The 25301-nt window shown below is 38.4% G+C and overlaps 1 protein-coding gene across 10 annotated transcripts; it reads right to left on the minus strand.

The window, feature by feature from the left end:
• Positions 1-324: 324 nt before the first annotated feature.
• LOC125798652 (uncharacterized) lies at positions 325-24315 on the minus strand. 10 transcript variants are annotated; one of them, XR_007437461.1, is made up of 5 exons: positions 22278-24315; positions 22127-22204; positions 14884-14931; positions 8899-9446; positions 325-6560 (listed from the first exon to the last, which is right to left on the minus strand). XR_007437461.1 is itself a non-coding variant. In XM_049474189.1 (4 exons), the coding sequence occupies exons 1-4, from the start codon at positions 23653-23655 to the stop codon at positions 9205-9207; spliced, it is 1746 nt and encodes a 581-aa protein (XP_049330146.1). In that variant the 5' UTR covers positions 23656-24315; the 3' UTR covers positions 325-9204. The 10 variants fall into 10 exon arrangements, 1 of the variants encoding a protein (XP_049330146.1); XR_007437463.1 differs by having other exon boundaries at positions 325-5874; positions 8689-9446; XR_007437460.1 differs by having other exon boundaries at positions 325-7742; positions 8689-9446.
• Between the last annotated feature and the right edge of the window lie 986 nt (positions 24316-25301).

Consider the following 25301-nt stretch of genomic DNA (forward strand, 5'->3'; position numbering starts at 1 on the left):
TGTTCAGTGACAAGTTACAATTTGCAAAGAAAATCAGGCCCATTTGATTTCAGAATATTAAATACCTAGAGCCCTGACAAATTATCTTGAATGAAAGGAAGCAAACCATCAATACAATGAACAAAGTCCAGATTTGCTCAGCACTGCCACCAAAACTAAATGCACTAAAGTATTTATGACCCTGATCAGAAGCCAAGCTGGCCAGTGGTCACTTTGGAGCACTTATAAAGTGCAAGCAGACATTTTTATATTATAGACTCATATATACACAAATTTCTATTAAAAAGTTGTGGTCCTGTGCAATAAATAAATAAAGGAGTTCAATGATAATTTAATAACTGTATTTAATTGAAAAGACATCAAGATATCCAACTTCAAACTCTCTAGTTTGTATGGGCTATTAGGTTTCTTTTATATTTGGCATTCTAGTTCAATTAAGTTAAAAGGTTTCATTGTTAAAATGTTTGTTGAAAACAGATAAACTTCACAAATAAGAAAACAGTAACTGACTAAAAATTACTGAAATTCATGCTGTGAGTAGATCAGATATAGCAATGCTGCTAGATTTTAAAACACCTCAAATTTCAGTCTAGTAGTGACTGTCAACCAACCAAAACTTTCCAGCCAACAGCGTCCTGTACAGTAGCAGAGGACCTATAAATTCTCTGACTTCTACAAAATGGATCAACAACAAAGGATTGTTTACAAGAGTGGATACAGTGTGTAAAAAAACTAGCAGCACTGTTGTGTCTAATCCACTCACACCAGCACAACACAATAACACACCACCACGTCAGCCGCTCCACCAATCGGGTACTTGCCCTATGGTCGTACTGTGGGAGTCCTGACCAATGAACAACAGGGCATTAAAGTATACAGTGACACAGGCAGTAACTGTACAACTATGCAGTGCTAATATACAGTACATGGATCTGATCTACATATATGGTAAAATTAACTATTAATTAGAAACAAGAACGTGTTTTTAAATGTTAAGGCTTATCTGTGTATCTAGAAATATATGGGAAAGTTTCTCAGACCGGGATTAAGCCTAGTCTTAGACTGTATTTTCAAGTCAATGGGAAAACTCCATTTAAAATGTAGTGTAAATTAGTCACTTGTGAAAATTAGTGAAATGTCCGTTCAATAAAGCCCTAACATGGGACCATTGTTGACTGTTGTTGACAGGACAGAGGCAAAAACATCTAATATTTTTTTACTGATCCACATCAGTCTTCATTGTCATGTCTCCTAAGGGATATACCCCTATTTCTCACAAAGTCTCGGATATTTTGAACTGTTCTGGCTGCTAATACCGGATGCTCTGCCATTTTGCATTTTTCACAGTCCTCTTTGGAGGCAGTACGTCCATCCATGATGTGACCCTTTAGGTGTCTAAAGACAGCTTTAGTCTCATCCTGGGACCATGGCCTCTTCACAACAGACCTCGTCTTCTTCACAAGAATGCTGGATGAAACACTGGGAATACCTTGCAGAAACAAAAACAGATTTGGAACAAACTCATTGACAATATAAGCACAGCATTAGTTACGAAAAAGTATATTAAACATGAAATTCTGCCAAGTTATAGTAAAAAAGAACAGATTATATTCAAATTAAAGTCTGTTCATGTTTATCATTCATTTTCAAAATATAACAGCAATATGTATAGAGAAAATTCTATCAAGTATGCTATTCACTGAGGAAAAAACAACAATCAAAGCCCATTGACTCCACGCATCTAGTGTTAGTATAGGTTGCTACGCGTGTGCATTGAGTGTCCTACATTGTACTAGCATATGCTAAAGCTAGCGTTAGAATAGCTGGCTAAAACAGCACTGAAAGTGAATGAATGCACTGCGCCAGAGTAAAACGCTCAGACACCACCAGCATCTCAGTCTACTACCCTGGATTTAATTACCGGACGAGTTTGGACTCGAAAAGCCGGACATTATTCTAAACACGGTGACATGTAAAAACTCTGTAAAAACTGCTTGACATTAAAGATAGATCGACAACTAACTTAACCTGTTCCATCATCTCCGTACAAACCATCAGACAGAGTATGAGTAATATGAAAAGCTTCTGGATCCCACTGTCCAAGACGAACCTAAACCACCTAGGCAAGGTATCCAAAACACAAACTCAGCAAACTTCAGAGTCACTCTATAAAAAAAGTGCCTACGACAAAAAAGGCAGCAGATGGCAAGAGAGAACAAATGCAGTTAAGTACAAATGAAAATGTATAAGAGATTACTTGTCTTCTAAATATAAGGCAGCTAAATAAATAGAAATATTTTATTACGATTAAGTTTATTACGATTTAAATAGCCATGTTCTGTATTTCAGTTATGAAGAGTACTTATCTTGGACATGTGTTCATTTTAAAGTGTGTTTAAAATGTTCTTTGATTTGTTGTAAATGTTTGCAAAGAAAATCAGGTAGGCCACATGCCTTGCACATTCTTGAAATGATCTGTATACTGATCTGTACACTGTTAATAAGTAAATAAATTGCCTTAAAATTGTTTTGTGCGCGCGCATAGAGACATATTTAACTCCTGACAAGAAATCATTGTGCTGTTTTAAAATTTCTCAAGATCTTGTGCCATCTATATATCTATATCTATCTATCTATCTATCTATCTATCTATCTATCTATCTATCTATCTATCTATATATATATATATATACATATATATATATATATATACAAGGGTTGGACAATGAAACTGAAACACCTGGTTTTAGATTGCCCTGTGGAGCTCCCGACGGACAGTTCTGGTACCCTGGATACCGTGGCTCTTGATACATCACAAAGACTTGCTGTCTTGGTGCCATTTTGCTGGAGCATCTGTGACCAACAATTTGTCCTCTTTTGAACTCTGGTATGTCTCCCATAATGTTGTGTGCATTGCAATATTTAGAGTAAAACTGTGCTCTTACCCTGCTAATTGAACCTTCACACTCTGCTCTTACTGGTGCAATGTGCAATTAATGAAGATCGGCCACCAGGCTGCTCCAATTTAGCCATGAAACCTAAAATCCCACACTAAAATGATGACAGGTGTTTCAGTTTCCTCTATGTATGTATGTATGTATGTATGTGTGTATATATATTTTCTGATTTCTGCCCTAAACGTTTCTGTTATCTTGACCCGCAAGTTGCGTGGCGCAGCGATATGAATGACGTGCGGAGCTGCGGAGAAGTTCGCGTGTAGCATGGCCACAGACCAGCGCTACGTAATTATAATACCATACAATTAAATTACATTTATCACCTGTGCAACATCACAAAGATCACGGTTTGCTTTGTTACTTTGCTGTATTGTGATTATTATCATTAAAAGCGTCATAGACCGTTTTCCTGAAAGCGGTGGGAATTCGGCTCGGGCAGACAGTCTAATCACATGTGAAGCCTAGTGATAGGTAGGTACTCATTGCGGGATCTTCCTTGTTTGGATTTATGCTGCTTTTCTCGGTTCTTTAGGTTAGAGATTCAGTGGCTGCTTCACCTGAAGCTTCAGGGTATTTTGCTGTTAAAGACTCATTTATCTATGATGTGTAAAACACATAGCACAGGACAACCCCACCCCTCAGACTCTCGCTAATAACACAGTACCTCCTGTGACTGAACTACACCAAATCAATCAACCAGCTCCAACTAAACATGCTTTATTTTACAAATAAATTAACTGTTTATCAACTTCGCATCTTACATTACATTTGCTGAACTATTTTTTTATTTAAAATAATTTTTACTTTGTAAAATAGAAATAGAAAATATTTTGCAGTACACCTCACAGAACTGATTCATACAGCAGTACACCTCACAGAACTGATTCATACAGCAGTACACCTCACAGAACTGATTCATACAGCAGTACACCTCACATAACTGATTCATACAGCAGTACACCTCACATAACTGATTCATACAGCAGTACACCCTACAGAACTGATTCATACAGCAGTACACCTCACAGAACTGATTCATACAGCAGTACACCTCACAGAACTGATTCATACAGCAGTACACCTCACAGAACTGATTCATACAGCAGTACACCTCACAGAACTGATTCATACAGCAGTACACCCTTCAGAACTGATTCATACAGCACTACACCTCACATAACTGATTCATACAGCAGTACACCTCACAGAACTGATTCATACAGCACTACACCTCACAGAACTGATTCATACAGCACTACACCTCACATAACTGATTCATACAGCACTACACCTCACATAACTGATTCATACAGCTGTACACCTCACAGAACTGATTCATACAGCAGTACACCCTTCAGAACTGATTCATACAGCACTACACCTCACATAACTGATTCATACAGCAGTACACCTCACATAACTGATTCATACAGCAGTACACCCTACAGAACTGATTCATACAGCAGTACACCTCACAGAACTGATTCATACAGCACTACACCTCACATAACTGATTCATACAGCAGTACACCTCACATAACTGATTCATACAGCAGTACACCTCACATAACTGATTCATACAGCAGTACACCTCACAGAACTGATTCATACAGCAGTACACCTCACATAACTGATTCATACAGCAGTACACCTCACAGAACTGATTCATACAGCAGTACACCTCACATAACTGATTCATACAGCAGTACACCTCACATAACTGATTCATACAGCAGTACACCTCACATAACTGATTCATACAGCAGTACACCTCACAGAACTGATTCATACAGCACTACACCTCACATAACTGATTCATACAGCAGTACACCTCACAGAACTGATTCATACAGCAGTACACCTCACAGAACTGATTCATACAGCACTACACCTCACATAACTGATTCATAGAGCAGTACACCTCACATAACTGATTCATACAGCAGTACACCTCACAGAACTGATTCATACAGCAGTACACCTCACATAACTGATTCATACAGCAGTACACCTCACAGAACTGATACAGCACTACACCTCACATAACTGATTCATGCAGCACTACACCTCACAGAACTGATTCATACAGCAGTACACCTCACAGAACTGATACAGCACTACACCTCACATAACTGATTCATGCAGCACTACACCTCACATAACTGATTCATACAGCAGTACACCTCACAGAACTGATACAGCACTACACCTCACATAACTGATTCATGCAGCACTACACCTCACATAACTGATTCATACAGCTGTACACCTCACAGAACTGATTCATACAGCAGTACACCTCACAGAACTGATACAGCACTACACCTCACATAACTGATTCATACAGCAGTACACCTCACATAACTGATTCATACAGCAGTACACCTCACATAACTGATACAGCACTACACCTCACAGAACTGATTCATACAGCACTACACCTCACATAACTGATTCATACAGCAGTACACCTCACATAACTGATTCATACAGCAGTACACCTCACATAACTGATTCATACAGCAGTACACCTCACATAACTGATACAGCACTACACCTCACATAACTGATTCATACAGCAGTACACCTCACATAACTGATTCATACAGCAGTACACCTCACAGAACTGATTCATACAGCAGTACACCTCACAGAACTGATTCATACAGCACTACACCTCACATAACTGATTCATACAGCAGTACACCTCACAGAACTGATTCATACAGCAGTACACCTCACAGAACTGATTCATACAGCAGTACACCTCACATAACTGATTCATACAGCAGTACACCTCACATAACTGATTCATACAGCACTACACCTCACATAACTGATTCATACAGCAGTACACCTCACAGAACTGATTCATACAGCAGTACACCCTACAGAACTGATTCATACAGCAGTACACCTCACAGAACTGATTCATACAGCACTACACCTCACATAACTGATTCATACAGCAGTACACCTCACAGAACTGATTCATACAGCACTACACCTCACAGAACTGATTCATACAGCAGTACACCTCACAGAACTGATACAGCACTACACCTCACAGAACTGATTCATACAGCAGTACACCTCACATAACTGATTCATACAGCAGTACACCCTACAGAACTGATTCATACAGCAGTACACCTCACAGAACTGATTCATACAGTAGTACACCCTACAGAACTGATTCATACAGCACTACACCTCACATAACTGATTCATACAGCAGTACACCTCACATAACTGATTCATACAGCAGTACACCTCACATAACTGATTCATACAGCACTACACCTCACATAACTGATTCATACAGCAGTACACCTCACAGAACTGATTCATACAGCAGTACACCTCACAGAACTGATTCATACAGCACTACACCTCACATAACTGATTCATACAGCAGTACACCTCACAGAACTGATTCATACAGCAGTACACCCTTCAGAACTGATTCATACAGCACTACACCTCACATAACTGATTCATACAGCAGTACACCTCACATAACTGATTCATACAGCAGTACACCCTACAGAACTGATTCATACAGCAGTACACCTCACATAACTGATTCATACAGCACTACACCTCACATAACTGATTCATACAGCTGTACACCTCACATAACTGATTCATACAGCAGTACACCTCACATAACTGATTCATACAGCAGTACACCTCACAGAACTGATTCATACAGCAGTACACCTCACATAACTGATTCATACAGCACTACACCTCACATAACTGATTCATACAGCAGTACACCTCACAGAACTGATTCATACAGCAGTACACCTCACAGAACTGATTCATACAGCACTACACCTCACATAACTGATTCATAGAGCAGTACACCTCACATAACTGATTCATACAGCAGTACACCTCACAGAACTGATTCATACAGCAGTACACCTCACATAACTGATTCATAGAGCAGTACACCTCACATAACTGATTCATACAGCAGTACACCTCACATAACTGATTCATACAGCAGTACACCCTACAGAACTGATTCATACAGCAGTACACCTCACAGAACTGATTCATACAGCAGTACACCTCACATAACTGATTCATACAGCAGTACACCTCACAGAACTGATACAGCACTACACCTCACATAACTGATTCATGCAGCAGTACACCTCACAGAACTGATACAGCACTACACCTCACATAACTGATTCATACAGCAGTACACCTCACATAACTGATTCATACAGCAGTACACCTCACATAACTGATACAGCACTACACCTCACAGAACTGATTCATACAGCACTACACCTCACATAACTGATTCATACAGCAGTACACCTCACAACTGATTCATACAGCAGTACACCTCACATAACTGATTCATACAGCAGTACACCTCACATAACTGATACAGCACTACACCTCACAGAACTGATTCATACAGCAGTACACCTCACATAACTGATTCATACAGCAGTACACCTCACAGAACTGATTCATACAGCAGTACACCTCACAGAACTGATTCATACAGCACTACACCTCACATAACTGATTCATACAGCAGTACACCTCACAGAACTGATTCATACAGCAGTACACCTCACAGAACTGATTCATACAGCAGTACACCTCACATAACTGATTCATACAGCAGTACACCTCACATAACTGATTCATACAGCAGTACACCCTACAGAACTGATTCATACAGCAGTACACCTCACAGAACTGATTCATACAGCAGTACACCCTACAGAACTGATTCATACAGCAGTACACCTCACAGAACTGATTCATACAGCACTACACCTCACATAACTGATTCATACAGCAGTACACCTCACATAACTGATTCATACAGCAGTACACCTCACATAACTGATACAGCACTACACCTCACAGAACTGATTCATACAGCACTACACCTCACATAACTGATTCATACAGCAGTACACCTCACAACTGATTCATACAGCAGTACACCTCACATAACTGATTCATACAGCAGTACACCTCACATAACTGATACAGCACTACACCTCACAGAACTGATTCATACAGCAGTACACCTCACATAACTGATTCATACAGCAGTACACCTCACAGAACTGATTCATACAGCACTACACCTCACATAACTGATTCATACAGCAGTACACCTCACAGAACTGATTCATACAGCAGTACACCTCACAGAACTGATTCATACAGCAGTACACCTCACATAACTGATTCATACAGCAGTACACCTCACATAACTGATTCATACAGCAGTACACCCTACAGAACTGATTCATACAGCAGTACACCTCACAGAACTGATTCATACAGCAGTACACCCTACAGAACTGATTCATACAGCAGTACACCTCACAGAACTGATTCATACAGCACTACACCTCACATAACTGATTCATACAGCAGTACACCCTACAGAACTGATTCATACAGCAGTACACCTCACAGAACTGATTCATACAGCAGTACACCCTACAGAACTGATTCATACAGCAGTACACCTCACAGAACTGATTCATACAGCACTACACCTCACATAACTGATTCATACAGCAGTACACCTCACAGAACTGATTCATACAGCACTACACCTCACAGAACTGATTCATACAGCAGTACACCTCACAGAACTGATACAGCACTACACCTCACAGAACTGATTCATACAGCAGTACACCTCACATAACTGATTCATACAGCAGTACACCCTTCAGAACTGATTCATACAGCAGTACACCTCACATAACTGATTCATACAGCAGTACACCCTACAGAACTGATTCATACAGCAGTACACCTCACAGAACTGATTCATACAGTAGTACACCCTACAGAACTGATTCATACAGCACTACACCTCACAGAACTGATTCATACAGCAGTACACCTCACATAACTGATTCATACAGCAGTACACCTCACATAACTGATTCATACAGCAGTACACCTCACAGAACTGATTCATACAGCAGTACACCCTACAGAACTGATTCATACAGCACTACACCTCACAGAACTGATTCATACAGCAGTACACCCTACAGAACTGATTCATACAGCAGTACACCCTTCAGAACTGATTCATACAGCAGTACACCTCACATAACTGATTCATACAGCAGTACACCCTTCAGAACTGATTCATACATCAGTACACCTCACAGAACTGATTCATACAGCACTACACCTCACATAACTGATTCATACAGCAGTACACCTTTACTTATCTATCTACTGAAAGTAAAAGGCGCTTGTGAGATATTCCCCTGTTTCGCACAAAGTCTCTAATATTTTGTAATGTCCGTTTCTCCAGAATGGGGTTTTCTGCTTCTTTGCATGCTTCGCACTCTGTCAAGGTAGCTAACTTTCCTTTCTTTATGTGCTGCCCAAAGTGCTTCATGACAGCCTTAGTTTCCAGACTGCTCCATGGTTGCTTCACATAAGCCGTCTTTCTTCCTCTTTGCGCTGTTAGAAATAAAACAAACTTAGTTATCTCATGAAACTTCACAAAGAAAATATGTTAATGGATACAACATAAGGCAAAATAAATGTTTAAAAAATATATACTCATAAAATCACTGATATTTTCAAATATAGAATTAGCTTCTCTGAAGCATTTGTCAATGTTTCCATCTAAAGAGTGTTCTAAGAAATTTACAGATTTTCTAGTAACAGATTTCAAATGGACACATACAGGGAAAAAAAAACAAAACAGCATACAATAGCATAAAAGAGAAAACTAAGCCATAAAATGTTCAACCCAATGCAGAAAAGATTAACATTAACAATTTGCAGTAAAGTATGACGGCGTTTTAGGGCCACTCTTAAAAAAATAAAAAAAACAGTTCACTTCGAGAATAAAGTCGTAATATTACGAGAATAAAGTCTTAATTTTACAAGAATAAAGTTGTAATATTACGAGAATAATTCATAATTTATTTTTTTTCAACATTTATTTATTTATATATTTCTACATTTATTTATTTATTTCCACATTTTTTTCATTTATTTCTGTTTTTTATTTACCCAGTTTAGTGAGTGTGGTGAGACTAGAGAATCACAAACTACACTTACTGGAGTCTGAACAGAATAAAGTAACTTTATATAAACGGTACGGCTAAATCCACTAGATCACCTAAACTCAGTCTATTGCAGGGAGCGAAATCTTGTTTTTAATGAGTATTTAAACATATTCTGACTATTTTTTACACTTTAAAGTATGAAATTACATGAACACTATTTTACAACAGAAGTAAAAAGTCGCCGACACGAAGAAACAGCTGCGCTGCGAACAGGGGGACTGAATTCACCGTAACACCGGCGAGCGAGCAAGCAACCAATCCTGCTATAGAGCGAGGATAGGACCGCCTTCCAAATTACCATACAAATGCAGAAATACAGAAATAAATAAATGAAGAAATTTGGAAATAAATAAATAAATGTAGAAATAAATAAATAAATAAATAAATGTGGAAATAAATAGATGAATAAATAAATGTAGAAATAAATAAATAAATGAATAAATGAATGAATAAATAAATGCACATATAAATGAATAAATAAATACATAATTAATAAGAAATGTATTTATTTACCTATAAAATTATTTATGCGTGTATTTATTTATTTATTCATATATATATATTTATTTATTTATTTCAACATTTATTTATTTATATATTTATTTATTTCTACATTTATATGTGCATTTATTTATTTATACTTATGTCATTTTTGGTCCTCCATAGCATGAGGACTGTCTGTGTTTTATATAAACCAAATCAAGATATACTGTGACGTATGATCTGCGTGTCAAAGTTATTATCTCTGTGCAATTGTGTTTATAAATTTCTCAATAACTATTTAATAATATAGGGCCAAAATGTATTAATTGAATAAACGTAATTAAGATAAAAATATTCACAATATTTTCGATTGCTGATTTTGTAAGTTTGACCACTGACAAAGACATGAACAGTCTATAATTTTAAGGGTAGGTTAATTTTCACAGTGAGATAGAATACCCAACATAAAATCCAGAAAATCACATCATATAAAATACATCAATTAATATGCATTTTGCAGCGAGAAATAAGTAATTGATCCCTCTAGCAAACAAGACTTGAAACTTTTTGGCAAGCACAGCAGTCAGACGTTTTTTGTAGTTGATGAGGTTTGCGCACATGTCAGGAAGAATTTGGTCCACTCCTCTTCGCAGATCATCTCGAAATCATTATGATTTTGAAGCTGTTGCTTGGCAACTTGGACCTTCAGCTCCCGCATAAGTTAGGCCACTCCATGACCTTAATATGTTACCAATGTTTTTCTTGGAGATCTTGAAGATCATTAACAAGTTCCCCGTGTAGTTTAAGGCTGATCTCTCACCTTCTTCATGATCAAGGATACCCCACGGGATGAGATTTAGCATGGAGCCCCAGATTGATGTTGATTGACAGTCAATTTGTATTTCTTCCATTTTTTTTATATTGCACCAACAGTTTTCTCCTTTTCACCCAGTGTCTTCCTTGTGGTTCTGTAGCATTCCAGCCTTGTGCAGGTCTATGTTCTCGTCCCTGACATCCTTAGAAAGCTCTTTTGTCTTGCCCAATGTTGTAGAGGTTAGAGTCTGACTGATTAATTGGGTCTGTGGACAGGAGTCTTTTATACAGGTGGCAATTTAAGACAGATGTCTTTAATGCAGGTAACGAGTTGATTAGGAGCATCTAACTGGCCTGTAGGAGCCAGAACTCCTATATTTTTCTCTCTGTAAATGTATATACAAGTGCCTAGCAAAAGTATTCAGCCCCCTTGAACTTTTTAACCTTTTGCCACATTTCAGGCTTCAAACATAAAGATATGAAATTGTCTTTTTTTGGGGGGGGAAGAATCAACATTTATTGGATTTTTAAAACTTTTTTTTTTTTTTTTAGAAATAAAAACCTGAAAAATTGGGCATGCAAAATTATTCAGCCCCCCTGCGTTAATAGGCCAAGTCAAAGTCTAGACCCGAATTCAATCGAGAGCTGAAAACTGCTGTTCAGAAACGCTCTCCATCCAACCTCACTGAGCTCCAGCTGTTTTGTAAGGAAGAATGTGCAAAAATTTCTCTTTCGATGTGCAAAACGGATAGAGACCTACCCCCAGTGACTTGCAGCTGTAATCACAGCAAAAGGTGGCGCTACAAAGGCCATTCCAACACCAGTATACGATTATTTTTTAACCATTCCAAATTAGATTTTGCTTTATGTTTTGGATCATTGTCTTGATGGAAGATAAATCTCCGTCCCAGTCTCAGGTCTTTTACAGACTCCAACAGGTTTTCCGCCAGGACTGCCCAAACCATCTTACCGGTCCCTGCTGAAGGAAAAGCAAACCCAAACCATGATGCTGCCACCACCATGGGGATCACTTTGGGGATGGTGTGTTCAGGGAGATGAGCAGTGTTACTTTTCTGTCACACATAGCACTTTCAACTTTGGTCTCATCTGAACACAGAACCTTCTTCCACATATTTGCTGCACAAACGGCACTTCCTATGTCTTTCTTTCAACAGTGGTTTTCTTCTTGCCACTCTTCCATAAAGGCCAGATTTGTGCAGTGTACCACTGATTGTTGTCCTGTCGACAGAGTCTCCCACCTCAGCTGTAGATCTCTGCAGTTCATCCAGAGTGATCATGGGCCTCTTGGCTGCACCTCTAAGTCTTCTTGTTTGAGCTGAAAGTTTAGAGGGACGGCCGGGTCTTGGAAGATTTGCAGTGGTCTGATACTCCTTCCATTTCAATATGATCGCTTACACAGTGCTCCTTGAGATGTTTAAAGGTTGGGGAATCTTTTTGTATCCAAATCCAGCTTTAAACTTCTCCAGAACAGTATCTCGGACCTGCCTGATGTGTTCCTTGGTCTTCACGATGCTCTCTGCACTTTAAACAGAACACTGAGGCATTTACACGGAGACCTGATTACACACAGGTGGATTCTATTTATCATCATCAGTCATTTAGGTCAACACTGAATCATTCAGAGATCCTCACTGAACTTCTGGAGTGAGTTTGCTGCACTGACAGCAAAGGGGCTGAATAATATTCCACACTAGGGGTGAAACGATTACTCGAGTAAATCGAGTAACTCGATTCACAAAATTGATTGATTAATTTTCTGTGCCTCGAGTAATCGTTTATTTAATTAATAAACTCAGCGCGCAGTATTTTCGCGACTTTTATTTTGACAACGCGCTCAGCGTTACGTCACCCTGCCCGGGAACAAGGAGACGGAGGTTTGAGCAGCGGCAAAATGGATATGGCGAGAGAAAACGGTGATTTTAAAGGAATAAAAGCATTTTATGTTCGAACTGTGACCTGTACTCGGTGCAGCGCCAAAACAGCGCGTTTTAATGCTGCACCATCTGAGCCGAGGACACCCGAGACGCGAGGACGCCGAGAGAGCAGGTAAATATAACTTATAATAAATCAATGAGATTGACATTAACGTGAATTAATAAAAAAAAGACAGCGCTTTGGAGTGTGAATTAATAGAAGCACTGTCTATAATGTGTGGTTAGTTTATTAGAACAGAGTTCATACAGGCTTTATGTAAACAGTAAACACAGCGCTGTGGAGTTCAGAATATAAACAATAAAAATGTTAAAAGTTAGCTAAACTGAAGTTACTTTGGCTGGAAACTAAATGCATAATTTCTTCATCTAAGAGTACATTTGGCCGGTGAGACAAAAACTGTATGAACACTGTGTTGTTCATATAAGGAAGTGTGTCTCTTATTTATTGGATAAAATATTAATTACCACTAGTGTCTAATGTGCCCCAATGCGATAGGTGTCAATCTTAGTGTTCATAAATGCACGGCCATGAACTTATTATTAGAGTTATTAGTCTTAGTGATGTAATTAGACCCAAGTAGTCCAACATATAAATAAAGAAAAAACCCACATTTGTAATACTTGTGTATCACAATTATTCCACAGGTCCTGATATATTTTGGAGAAGCGGCTTGGTGGTAAAAGAATGCAGCACACTGATCCAACACTGGCAGAACTGACAACGTCTCAGAAGCTAAGATGCACAACACAAAGACGATGTTTATGCCTTTTTTTATTGATTTATACCCTATATTTGATATTTACAAGAAATCCTAATGTGAAAGTAATGTAATTAAATGTATTTTTTTATTGTGGTATTTATTTATTTATTTATTGTGTCTTATTTATTTGTATTTGCAATTTGGAAATATATGTTGTGAATTTAAAAATATAACTTATCTAAAAAAGGAAACCAATTGGTCATTCATTATTGAGTAAAATGCCTTTTTAATTGCTCTTTAACAAAAAAAAGTTTTATCCGATTACTCGATTAATCGAATCGATTTTTCAGTAGAGTACCCGATTACAAAAATAATCGATAGCTGCAGCCCTATTGCACACCCCACTATTCAGTTTTTTATTAAAAAAAAAAAAAAAAAAAAGTTTAAAATATCCAATAAATTTAGTTTAACTTCACGATTGTGTCACACTTCTTAATTATTCACAAAAATAAATACAATTTCATATCTTTATGTATGAAGCCTGAAATGTGGTCAAAGTTTGAAAAGTTCAAGAGGGCCAAATACTTTTGCAAGCCACTGTATTATATAAAATAAAACTGCCCTTAAAATTATAGACAGTTTATATCTTTGTCAGCGGGTAAACTTACATACTTTTTTTTCATCGCTTAATGATTTTGTATGTTTGTACTGTATGTTTATGTATGTCTGTATTGTACAGACTGTTCCATATTTCACTGTAATTTTGCTCCACTGTGTACTTGTACTCAGATGGAATGACAATATGTAAATGCCAATTTTTGTATTCTATATATCATTTATTTGCAATAGAAATAAAGGAAAATCATACCAGTATTTCCAGAAGAAGCCACACTGCTGCCTGCACCAATGTTTCCACCTAAGAGAAATGTTACATAAGATTTAGCAGACTTAGCACACGCATAGGGGGAAAAAAAATCAAAAACGGACTAGATAAAACCTAAATGTTGGTGCAATCAGTGCAATTTCATTTAGTCCAGAAGCACATGATTCTTAGGCGGAACTTATTTAAAATAATGATCGGGGGGTAAAGAAAGATTTAAAACAGACATTTTACCATTTAATTAACTCATTTAAATCTTGATGGTGTAACACATCTTAAAAAAAGCTGGTGTTACTAACAGAACTAATTAGTTAGTTTGCAACTAAATCACGATTGGGAATAAAAATATCATTTTAGAGAAGCAGAGTCTCTAAGAGGTAAATGCATGGTTCACCAGTCTGTCAAAAAATTTTGAGAATTCAACTGATTTTGTGTATTAGCCTAGTGTAAAACGTGGTGCCAAAGGCTGAATGAAGCATACTTTGTCCTAATGCCCCATTTATAATAGATCTATGTATCCTGATTCATATCACATTAGAATCATTCCAACCGAATGCTACATGTCCCAGCAGTAATTGTTTTAGTACAGACATTAGTAAAAATATCAGAATTCCACAGATTTTGTGTATTAGCATAGTGTAAAACGTGGTGCCAACAGCTGAAAGAACTGTTTTAGGTGATAATGCCCCATTTTTTAATGATTTAGATTACATAAAACTTGCTATAGTTTGTTTTATTGCCCCATATATTATAAGTTTGTGTCCTAAATTATCTCACAATAAATGTCATGTATCTTGTATTTCCCAGTAGCAATAATTTTTGTTTAGACATTGGATATTAATGGCAGAACTATATGAAAGTACTCAAATGTTCCTGGTGTACAATGTGGTGCTATTTGCTGAAAACAGTATAATTTCTTTTACATTGCTCTGTTTATTATAGGCTTATTTGTCCTGAATCAGACTGCATAAAAAAAAATATCATAAGTTCTTGTGTCCCTATTTAGAATAAATTGATGGTGTCATTTTCCACTGACTGTCTTCAGGCATCTTAAATTAAACAATGTCCTCTATAATCATGATTACTAGACCTATTTACATTTTATTACCTTACACAGTACAAGGTAGGCCTGGACAATAATTCGATATCGGTATTTATCGCGATAAGAAATGTTTCAATAACGGTGATATCACTTTTGTGGTATATCGATATGTATTATGTACAGAATCTGTCACGGACAGGCGTTTTTTACTGGCGTCAGCTCGCCGCAGAGCCAAACACATTCAGCCCCCATAGCTGTGCTACCTCAGTGCGTGATGACGCAATCACACAGGCACGTAGCCAGATAGGCTAGGCTAGGCTAGGTTAAAATGGCTAGGCTAGGCTAGGCTAGGTTAGGTTCAGGTCCGCTCCGCTACGCATCTAAAATGTCTCGAAACGGAGCCGGGACGAGCGGATCCAAGGCTAGGGTAGACTCGGTTCGGTCAGCCGCTGTTTCGCTCGCCCATTAGCGCGTCCGCTCGCTCATCCGCGGCTCCGCTCGCTCGTCCGCTCGCTCATCCGCGGCTCCGCTGGCCCAGCCGCGGGTCCGCTCGCTCATCCGCGCCTCCGCTCGCTCATCCGCGGCTCCGCTGGCCCAGCCGCGGGTCCGCTCGCTCATCCGCGCCTCCGCTCGCTCATCCGCGGCTCCGCTCGCCCAGCCGCGGGTCCGCTCGCTCATCCGCGCCTCCGCTCGCTCATCCGCGGCTCCGCTCGCCCAGCCGCAGGTACGCTCGCTTGCCGCTTTGCTGCAAATTGTGCCGGTGAGTGGAGCCGACAAGCAGCGTAACGTTAATACATCTAATCTGTTCCACCACCTCAAGCATCTTCACTACATACAATATTTTCCTTATACTGACTGAAGCACTTTAATAGATTATGTTGAAACTAAGTTATTTAAAGTTTATGAATCCTTTAGGTTTGTTTATTTGCCGTTGATATCATGTTGAATACCTCTTGTATTCTGGCTGAAGCACTTTAATAGATTATGTTGTCACTAAGTTATTTATAGTTGAAAAATCCTATAGGTTTGTTTATTTGACGGGAAAATCTTGTTGCTTTTATGTATATAAAGGCTTCTTGTATTATATATCCTAGTTAAAACACTTTTGTTTTAATCTGTTAAATTTGTTTACAATGAATAAGAAGCTCTGCCTCTGTTGTCATTTAAAGTTATTTTTATTTGTAATAGTTATATAGGCTTATGTTTGACAGGGATGTCATGTTATTATTTTGCTATATGCAAATAAAATTGAGCATTGATTTATTTTGACTACTTTTATTTCTAAAGTATTACAGTTTTTGTGAAAGGAGGTTTCAAAGACTTAAACATTTTCATACAGTAGTAGGTACAGATTTCCATTAGATAGATTGATACAAAAAGTGCAAATACACAGTTAAATAATAATTTAAATTTGCAGTGCAAGCTGCAGAGATTGCAGGGATTCTTTTTCTGAGGCCTTCAAAGTATTTATCGATATCGAAATTATATCGTATCGACCGAAATTTAAGGAATATATCGTGATATAAATTTTGGCCATATCGTCCAGCACTAGTACAAGGAAATGTTTGGTACAGAAAACCGTGTCTTCTTAAAGGGGTCCTTCTGACAGGGTAACAACTCGACACAACACCGGTCAGAGCGGGTGCCGCTCGCGTTGTATTTTAGGACACAGAGCGACTTCAGCGTGGTGAAACTGGCCAAGCCCCCAATCACCAAGTCTGAGGTAAGAGTTTAGCTGAAAGAAATGGTTCTGCGGTGCTCCGAACAGGGAGTTGGCGATGGTCCAAGGCTGACTTTCGCAGCTCGGAGCACCGCCTACTATCGCGGTTTGGAGCACCGCTGAGCGAGAGTTTAAGCGTTACCTTTATCTAGCACTCAGTGTTATATCTTTTTAGTGTGATTGCAGTAATGCAATCACAGTACTGTTCTTCTTAAGTCTTATTCTTCTTATTAGTGTGATTGCAGTAATGCAATCACAGTACTGATCTTCTTAAGTCTTCTTCTTCTTCTTCTTCTTCTTATTAGTGTGATTGCAGTATGCAATCACAGTACTGTTCTTCTTAAGTCTTATTCTTATTCTTCTTATTATTATTATTATTAGTGTGATTGCAGTAATGCAATCACAGTACTGATCTTCTTAAGTCTTCTTCTTATTATTATTATTATTATTATTATTATTATTATTAGTGTGATTGCAGTATGCAATCACAGTACTGTTCTTCTTAAGTCTTATTCTTATTCTTATTATTATTATTAGTGTGATTGCAGTAATGCAATCACAGTACTGTTCTTCTTAAGTCTTATTCTTATTATTATTATTAGTGTGATTGCAGTATGCAATCACAGTACTGTTCTTCTTAAGTCTTATTAGTGTGATTGCAGTATGCAATCACAGTACTGATCTTCTTAAGTCTTATTCTTCTTCTTATTATTAGTGTGATTGCAGTATGCAATCACAGTACTGTTCTTCTTAAGTCTTATTCTTATTATTAGTATTAGTGTGATTGCAGTAATGCAATCACAGTACTGATCTTAAGTCTTATTAGTGTGATTGCAGTATGCAATCACAGTACTGATCTTCTTAAGTCTTATTCTTCTTCTTATTATTAGTGTGATTGCAGTATGCAATCACAGTATTGTTCTTCTTAAGTCTTATTCTTCTTCTTCTTATTATTATTATTATTAGTGTGATTGCAGTAATGCAATCACAGTACTGTTCTTCTTAAGTCTTCTTCTTCTTATTATTATTATTAGTGTGATTGCAGTATGCAATCACAGTACTGATCTTCTTAAGTCTTATTCTTCTTCTTCTTCACCTAGCAACACCCTAGCAACCACCTAGCAACCACCTAGCAACCACCTAGCAACACCTTAGCAACCACCCCGGATACCATAGCAACACCTTAGCAACCGCCTGGCAACACCTTAGCAACCACCTAGCAACCACTTAGCAACACCTTAGCAACACCATAGCAGATACCAGCCAGCACTGCAATCACACTCGCAGTTTCTGTAGGAACTGCAATCTAGTTAGTGTGATTGCAGTATGCAATCACAGTATTGTTCTTCTTAAGTCTTATTAGTGTGATTGCAGTAATGCAATCACAGTATTGATCTTCTTAAGTCTTCTTCTTCTTCTTCTTCTTCTTATTATTATTATTATTATTCCACCTGTTTTTTGTCCGGTTAACTAGTGCCGCAGTTTTCGAGATATCGACTTTGTTCAAAAGACAAAACGTGCGTCCTTATCGGGAATGGTGGGCTTGTATACAGCTTTCCGATCGGACTTACGTTTTTCGTAAAAACTTCATAAGTGTGCGCTTTTTTGCCCATTGAAAATGAATGGGCAGAACTTAGCACGGCCGTGTACGTCACAATTTTTGAGATACGAAGATGAAACCAATTGAGGACCTGTAGAACTTATTGAGCTCTTTCCGAAAATATGCGTCACGAAACCTTACGACATACGAATTTCGTACAATTGTCGTACGAAGTGGCCCCATAGGAATGAATGGGGCCATCGGAGGATGGCAGCTAGATCGAAGGACAGCAGCTAGAACTCCAGTACTGTGTGTAATGGAGCCACGGGTCAAAAGTTTGGGTACCCCGGCCAGCACTGCAATCACACTCGCAGTTTCTGTAGGAACTGCAATCTAGTTATTATTATTATTCCACCTGTTTTTTGTCCGGTTAACTAGTGCCGCAGTTTTCGAAATATCGACTTCGTTCAAAAGAGAAAACGTGCGTCCTTATCGGGAATGGTGGGTTGTATAAAGCTTTCCGATCGGAATTACGTTTTTCGTAAAAACTTCGTAAGTACGCGTTTTTTCGCGCATTGAAAATGAATGGGCAGAACTTTGCACGCCCGTGGACGTCGCAATTTTTGAGATACGAAGATGAAACCAATTGAGGACCTGTAGAACTTATTGAGCTCTTTCCGAAAATATGCGTTACGAAAAGTTACGACGTACGGATTTCGTACGAATGTCGTACGAAGTGGCCCCATAGGAATGAATGGGGCCAATCGGAGGACGGCAGCTAGATCGAAGGACAGGTAGCTAGAACTCCAGTACTGTGAGTGTATGGAGCAGCTATGGGATAAAACAGCATTAGGTCAAAAGTTTGGACACCCCGGCCCCCCAGTACTGTGTGTAATGGAGCCACGGGTCAAAAGTTTGGACACCCCGGCCCCCCCAGTACTGTGTGTAATGGAGCCACGGGTCAAAAGTTTGGACACCCCAGAGCCCCAGTACTGTGTAATGGAGCCATGGGTCAAAAGTTTGGACACCCCAGAGCCCCAGCACTGTGTGTAATGGAGCCACGGGTCAAAAGTTTGGACACCCCAGAGCCCAGTACTGTGTGTAATGGAGACATGGGTCAAAAGTTTGGACACCCCAGAGCCCCAGCACTGTGTGTATCATGTTCTCGTAATATCGATCATTATGGCTGAAAGGCATTCAGTCCTACGGGTTATTTAGTACTGCAACAACCTTCTTTGTTTCCTTACAACTAAACTCAACCAGCACTGCAAGAGTCTTTATATCTTACTGTGTTCTGAGTGAAATATAAAGATAAAGTGTTATTTATTTACACACAAAAATAACCCACAGCACGTGCGTAACCTCTAGCGCCCACGTTTACATGACATGCTTGCACACAAAGGGGAGTCGGATTTCGGCCCAGTACACCTGGTTGGGCAGATATTTCCCACCACTTTCCTCGGCCGGGTCGGGCTCAAGAAATTGGTCTGTGATGTCAGTTTTTTTAATGCTTTTTAGATTTTATATAAAGTTATGGCGTGATAATCGCAATATAGCAAAGTAACAAATCAAACTGTTTTTTTTTTTAAGTTGAACACATTAGAATGTTATCACACAGCTCTGACCTGCGCAGTGTGCACTGCACTGTGCAATATGTGCAATATATTTGAAGTTTTAAGTAGAATACATGTTGTTTGATAGTTTGATATGCCTTTACTATGTAACAAAAATATATATCCGATTTTATTTTTCTTTTTGCAAATTGTTGGTCTTTTGCGGTTTAATGATTGTACAGTGCATAACCTTATTGCGGTTTGTGTTTTTGCGCTTAAAATAAAAAAGATTTGTTGTTCAGACAGTATTTTATATTCTTAAACATTGTTAATAATATTAGAGAACACGAAAGTAATTGTAAATTATGATATTGTTCTTGACCTATTATGGTTTAATGATTGTGCAGTGTATAGCCGTATTACTGTTTTTGTGTGTGTTTTTGGATGTAGGCAAAGCTCAATATAAAAAAGTTTGTTTGTTTAGAAAGTATTTTATATTCTTAAACCATGTTAAATTATATTAGATTAGAGGAAAGTCATTCAGACAGCATACTTGTAGCCTATTTTACTAATGTTCAGGCCTGTTGTTCGCATTGTTGGCATTTTAATCTTTCAGAGATCTGTTCTTAAAACATTTTTCTTAAATAATAGGTCTATGCGTCTTCAGTGTTGCAATGTTAATTAACATCATTCTGAACTGATTTCGCTCATTCAAACCACCCAAATGTTTTCTTTTTTTGTAAAAAGTTCAGTTAAAGCTCTACTTATTAAAAAATGTTTGGTTTAAATCGGGCTGAATGTTAGCAGGCCTGCACGCGAAGGGGAGTCAGATTCTGTGGGGGAGTCAGATTTCGGTACAACACCTGTATTATCGTAAACGATATTATATCGCCCACCCCTATGTGCATATTGAGTTTTAGCACTGAACCCTGTTTTACAGTTACAGTTAAACAGTTGCCTGCAAAACAATTTTTGGGAAAAAAAAAACATTATTGTTTATATATCGTTATTGAATATCGTTATCGCAAACATATCATAAAATATTGTGACAATATTTGAAGGCCATATCGCCCACCCCTAGTAGAACTTAAAAAATTTAAATGCATTAACAGAACAGGGATGCCTGGCCCTGGAGATCTACCACTCTACTAAGTTCCAAGCCTAAAGCCTTCAGAGGCATCTTATTATTAGAGCCAAGTGTGATGAATCTGATATTTTCATGATGGCAGATACCCTGGACTAGTGCCCAGTGCCCCTGCTATACAGTCACAACAAAGTGATGTCTAAAATGCCATTAGAGGTGGTAATACTGTAATGTAACCCATAGTTAAAAACCCATAGTTAAAAATCACATTAAGTAGCAGAAAGACACTTACCTTCTCCCTCAGTTTGCCAAGTGGTAAAAATGTCTGCCTCAACTCCTTCCTTGCTGGCATTGCTCATATCCACTTCATCTGAAATACAAATAAACTTAAGTACACTTGTCATTTCAGATCATATGTGGATCACCTTTGCAATAATACACACCATCAATCTGGTCAAGGGACTTTCCCTGGATGTTGGACAGACTTCCCTTTTCCATAGCCAAAAGCAGTTTAGAAATTTTTGCCACCTGAATTGTGGACTCTGGCAGGCGATAAAATTCCCTGTGCACTCGTATATCATGCCCAAGAAAATCAGCAAGTTGGTCCAACTCATTATCTTTTAGGTTCATCACCTGGCTGATCGTAGCAACATGTTTTCTTAGGTTTGTAGACCTCAAGTATGCTGGGTTTTCTGCACCGCACAAATCTGCATAGGATCTAAGGCAGTCTTGACCCCTGTAGTGGCTCTGACATCGAGGAATTCCAAAAAGGTAGGTGTTTGAGTCCTCCACACCACATTCCTGTCTTTTGCTTACAAGAAGTGAAAGGGCAGTGGTCATTTTGGGAGTGAGAAGAACAGCAACCTTTCGATCTCTTTTGCCTCTTAACTCAACTCTGGCAAAATGCTCAGAAAGTTTTTTTTCCATCTCAGACAGGCCAAAGTTCACATCACTTAACTTTGAAGTCTTGCGGTCCTGGTAATTTTTAACAGTCATCTTTGACACTTCGCCTGCCCGTCTCCTGTTAAAAAGAATGACTTGACAAAGAGTCAATCTAGACAGTTTAGCATAATTTGTAGCACATGATGTCCCTTTTAGAACCTTCAGTGCTGATTCTGCCTCCTGATCTAAGAATTGATGGAGCTTTTGTATGTCTCTAGTTAGTGGCAGAGAGGAAGCTTTATTGTATTTTGCTTCACTTAGATTTGACAAAGCAGAATGGGAGACGAACTCTGACCATTTGGCTTCATACAGTTTTTGGAACATTTCGACAGATCTGATGCCCTCCTGATCATCCGTCATGAGTGCTCGACACTGTATGAGGTCACTGACCTTTCTCAGAGAATGACCAATTTTTAAAGCAAGGCTTGGAGACTTGTAGCTGTTGTTTTCACCATCAAATCCTGCTACATCCTTTACTGCATTGGTGAGTGTGATGAAGTTCCGGGGCTGTATGGCTTCTTCCAGGTTATGAATGTTCGTAGTATTATGAAGGGTGACAATTAATCGACCAAGTTCTCTTATTTTTTGGCGAATGTATTCATGTTTAGATGGGTCATGGCCATGTTTATTAAATAATGACTGAGCAAGTTGCAGTATGTAATGGTCATTTCTCACTGCAAGTGACACATCATCCTGATGCATTTTCGACAATATCTTCCACACACCATCAGATATGGGTTGGGACAGGGTTGATTGAGAGGTTGCCACACCCAAAACTTTTCTTCTGTCTTTAAATGCATCATGTGAGCTCTCTCTGTGGGCTATAGATTTTAAAGGGCATCTCCGTGCATGTCTCCACAGTTCTTTCTTCGCAAACATTCCTTTACAGTACAAACAGTAGTCAAATGTTTCTTTTCTGTTGCTAGTTTTTGGGATCCTTTTTACTTTCAGACAACCTATTCCAGTCTTTTGTACTTCTGCATTGTGCTTAAAATTTCCCTCATTTCTAAATTTTTCCAACAGTATTTTTCTGGTTTTGGATCCACTGGGGAGGCTAAGAGCTTGAGCAATTTTTAGACATTCTTTTTCATGTATTTTGAAATGTCGTGTAATTTTAGTTTGAGGCTTTCCACACACAAAACAATAATTTTTCTCAGTTGTTCCTACGCAGCTTTCCAATTTGTCTTCTGTTACTGTAGTCTCATTGCTGTTTTGAACATCTCCAATGGAACGGTTAATCTGAACGTCCTCTGAAATATCCAATCTTGATGTCTCTAAAAGGATCTGCCCATCTTCTCTTCTTGTTTTTTCTTGATTTTTGTCAGAGTCAATGTCATATTCAGAGTCCAAGCTTTCAGATGCAGAATCTGGAATGTACTCTTCTCCTGATGAATAACTGTCTTCTACACTACACTCCTCCTCAGATAAATTGATGTCCTATATATGAAACATAAAAGAAAAATCATACTATAAGTACAGTGTTTACATCCGAGGAGTATCATTTGTTTGAGGTAATTTGTTCCAGTAAACTTACACAGGATAGCCTTGAGCCTTCAGACTTCTTAAGGCATGCTCTATGCCATACACCACTGCTTACTATATAAAAAAAGGTAATTACTTCAGATGACTAAGCAACACTAAACCACCTTGTGTTAGATAATATGACTTGACAAATCCCTTAATTAAAAGACGTACAAGTGACGTGTAAATAACTAGTTAACATTTGACAACTGACCAAACAACCGTTAACATACAAATATATACAAGTTTGGAAACGCGACTGGTCAAAAAGGACAAATAAGATGACGATTTTCAATAAAGTTGGACCATTTGTAAGGTCAGAGGATGCAATTATGCTTCTACTTTCCTCTGTAAGTCCTCTGCAGGGTTCTGTAAATGAAGTTCACAGTACATCAACAACCTTCCAATCATGAAATCACAATACTATAAGTAAAAAATTGGTACTGGAAACAATGACAGTGTAAAAACAGCTACTTATCCTATTTTTTTAATTCATGAAGCTTAAAGAGTTCATGATCGGAAGGTTGTTGATGTACTGTTTATCTCAGACTGATAACAGCTAGTTTTCATTTTAAAAATGTATATTCTCATTACCAAAACTAGTACAAATTTTATTCTTCAAACAGTTCAACAATTTCCAAAGTCCAAACCACTTCGGTGTTAAAGGAGAACTCCAGTGTGAAATGGACTTGGGGTGTAGTAAAACATAATTACGAGTACTAACCATTGTTGAATAGCTCACCTCCATTCTCCCCCAGTATTCAGAAACACAGCATTTTCTTCAGGTTTCTCCAAACAAGCTTTAGAATGGGCGCTATAGGAGCATATTTTGCTCATGCAGAGAAATAATTTTTTCCACCGCTAACAAGCTCAAAGTAGTTCCACACGTAAACAAGGCATTGAGAACATTGAAAGTGCACAGAAAGTTTATTAAAATAGACTGTTTACATTGCGTAGCACTAAGCTAGCTCTCTGGCCACAGCTATCTTAAAGTTCAGTCATGG

This window comes from Astyanax mexicanus, unplaced genomic scaffold, assembly GCF_023375975.1.
Source record: "Astyanax mexicanus isolate ESR-SI-001 unplaced genomic scaffold, AstMex3_surface scaffold_70, whole genome shotgun sequence".
NCBI lineage: Eukaryota > Metazoa > Chordata > Actinopteri > Characiformes > Acestrorhamphidae > Astyanax > Astyanax mexicanus.

What these genes read in the sequence shown, in the direction of transcription:
- LOC125798652 (XM_049474189.1), bottom strand. Translation starts at nt 23,655, where the DNA reads ATGTTTGCGAAGAAAGAACTGTGGAGACATGCACGGAGATGCCCTTTA. An exon ending in GTCCCTTGACCAGATTGATG is followed by an intron (nt 22,205 to 22,277) that starts GTGTGTATTATT and finishes TTTGTATTTCAG; the next exon opens with ATGAAGTGGATATGAGCAAT. An exon ending in GGCTTCTTCTGGAAATACTG is followed by an intron (nt 9,447 to 14,883) that starts GTATGATTTTCC and finishes TATTTCTAACAG; the next exon opens with CGCAAAGAGGAAGAAAGACG.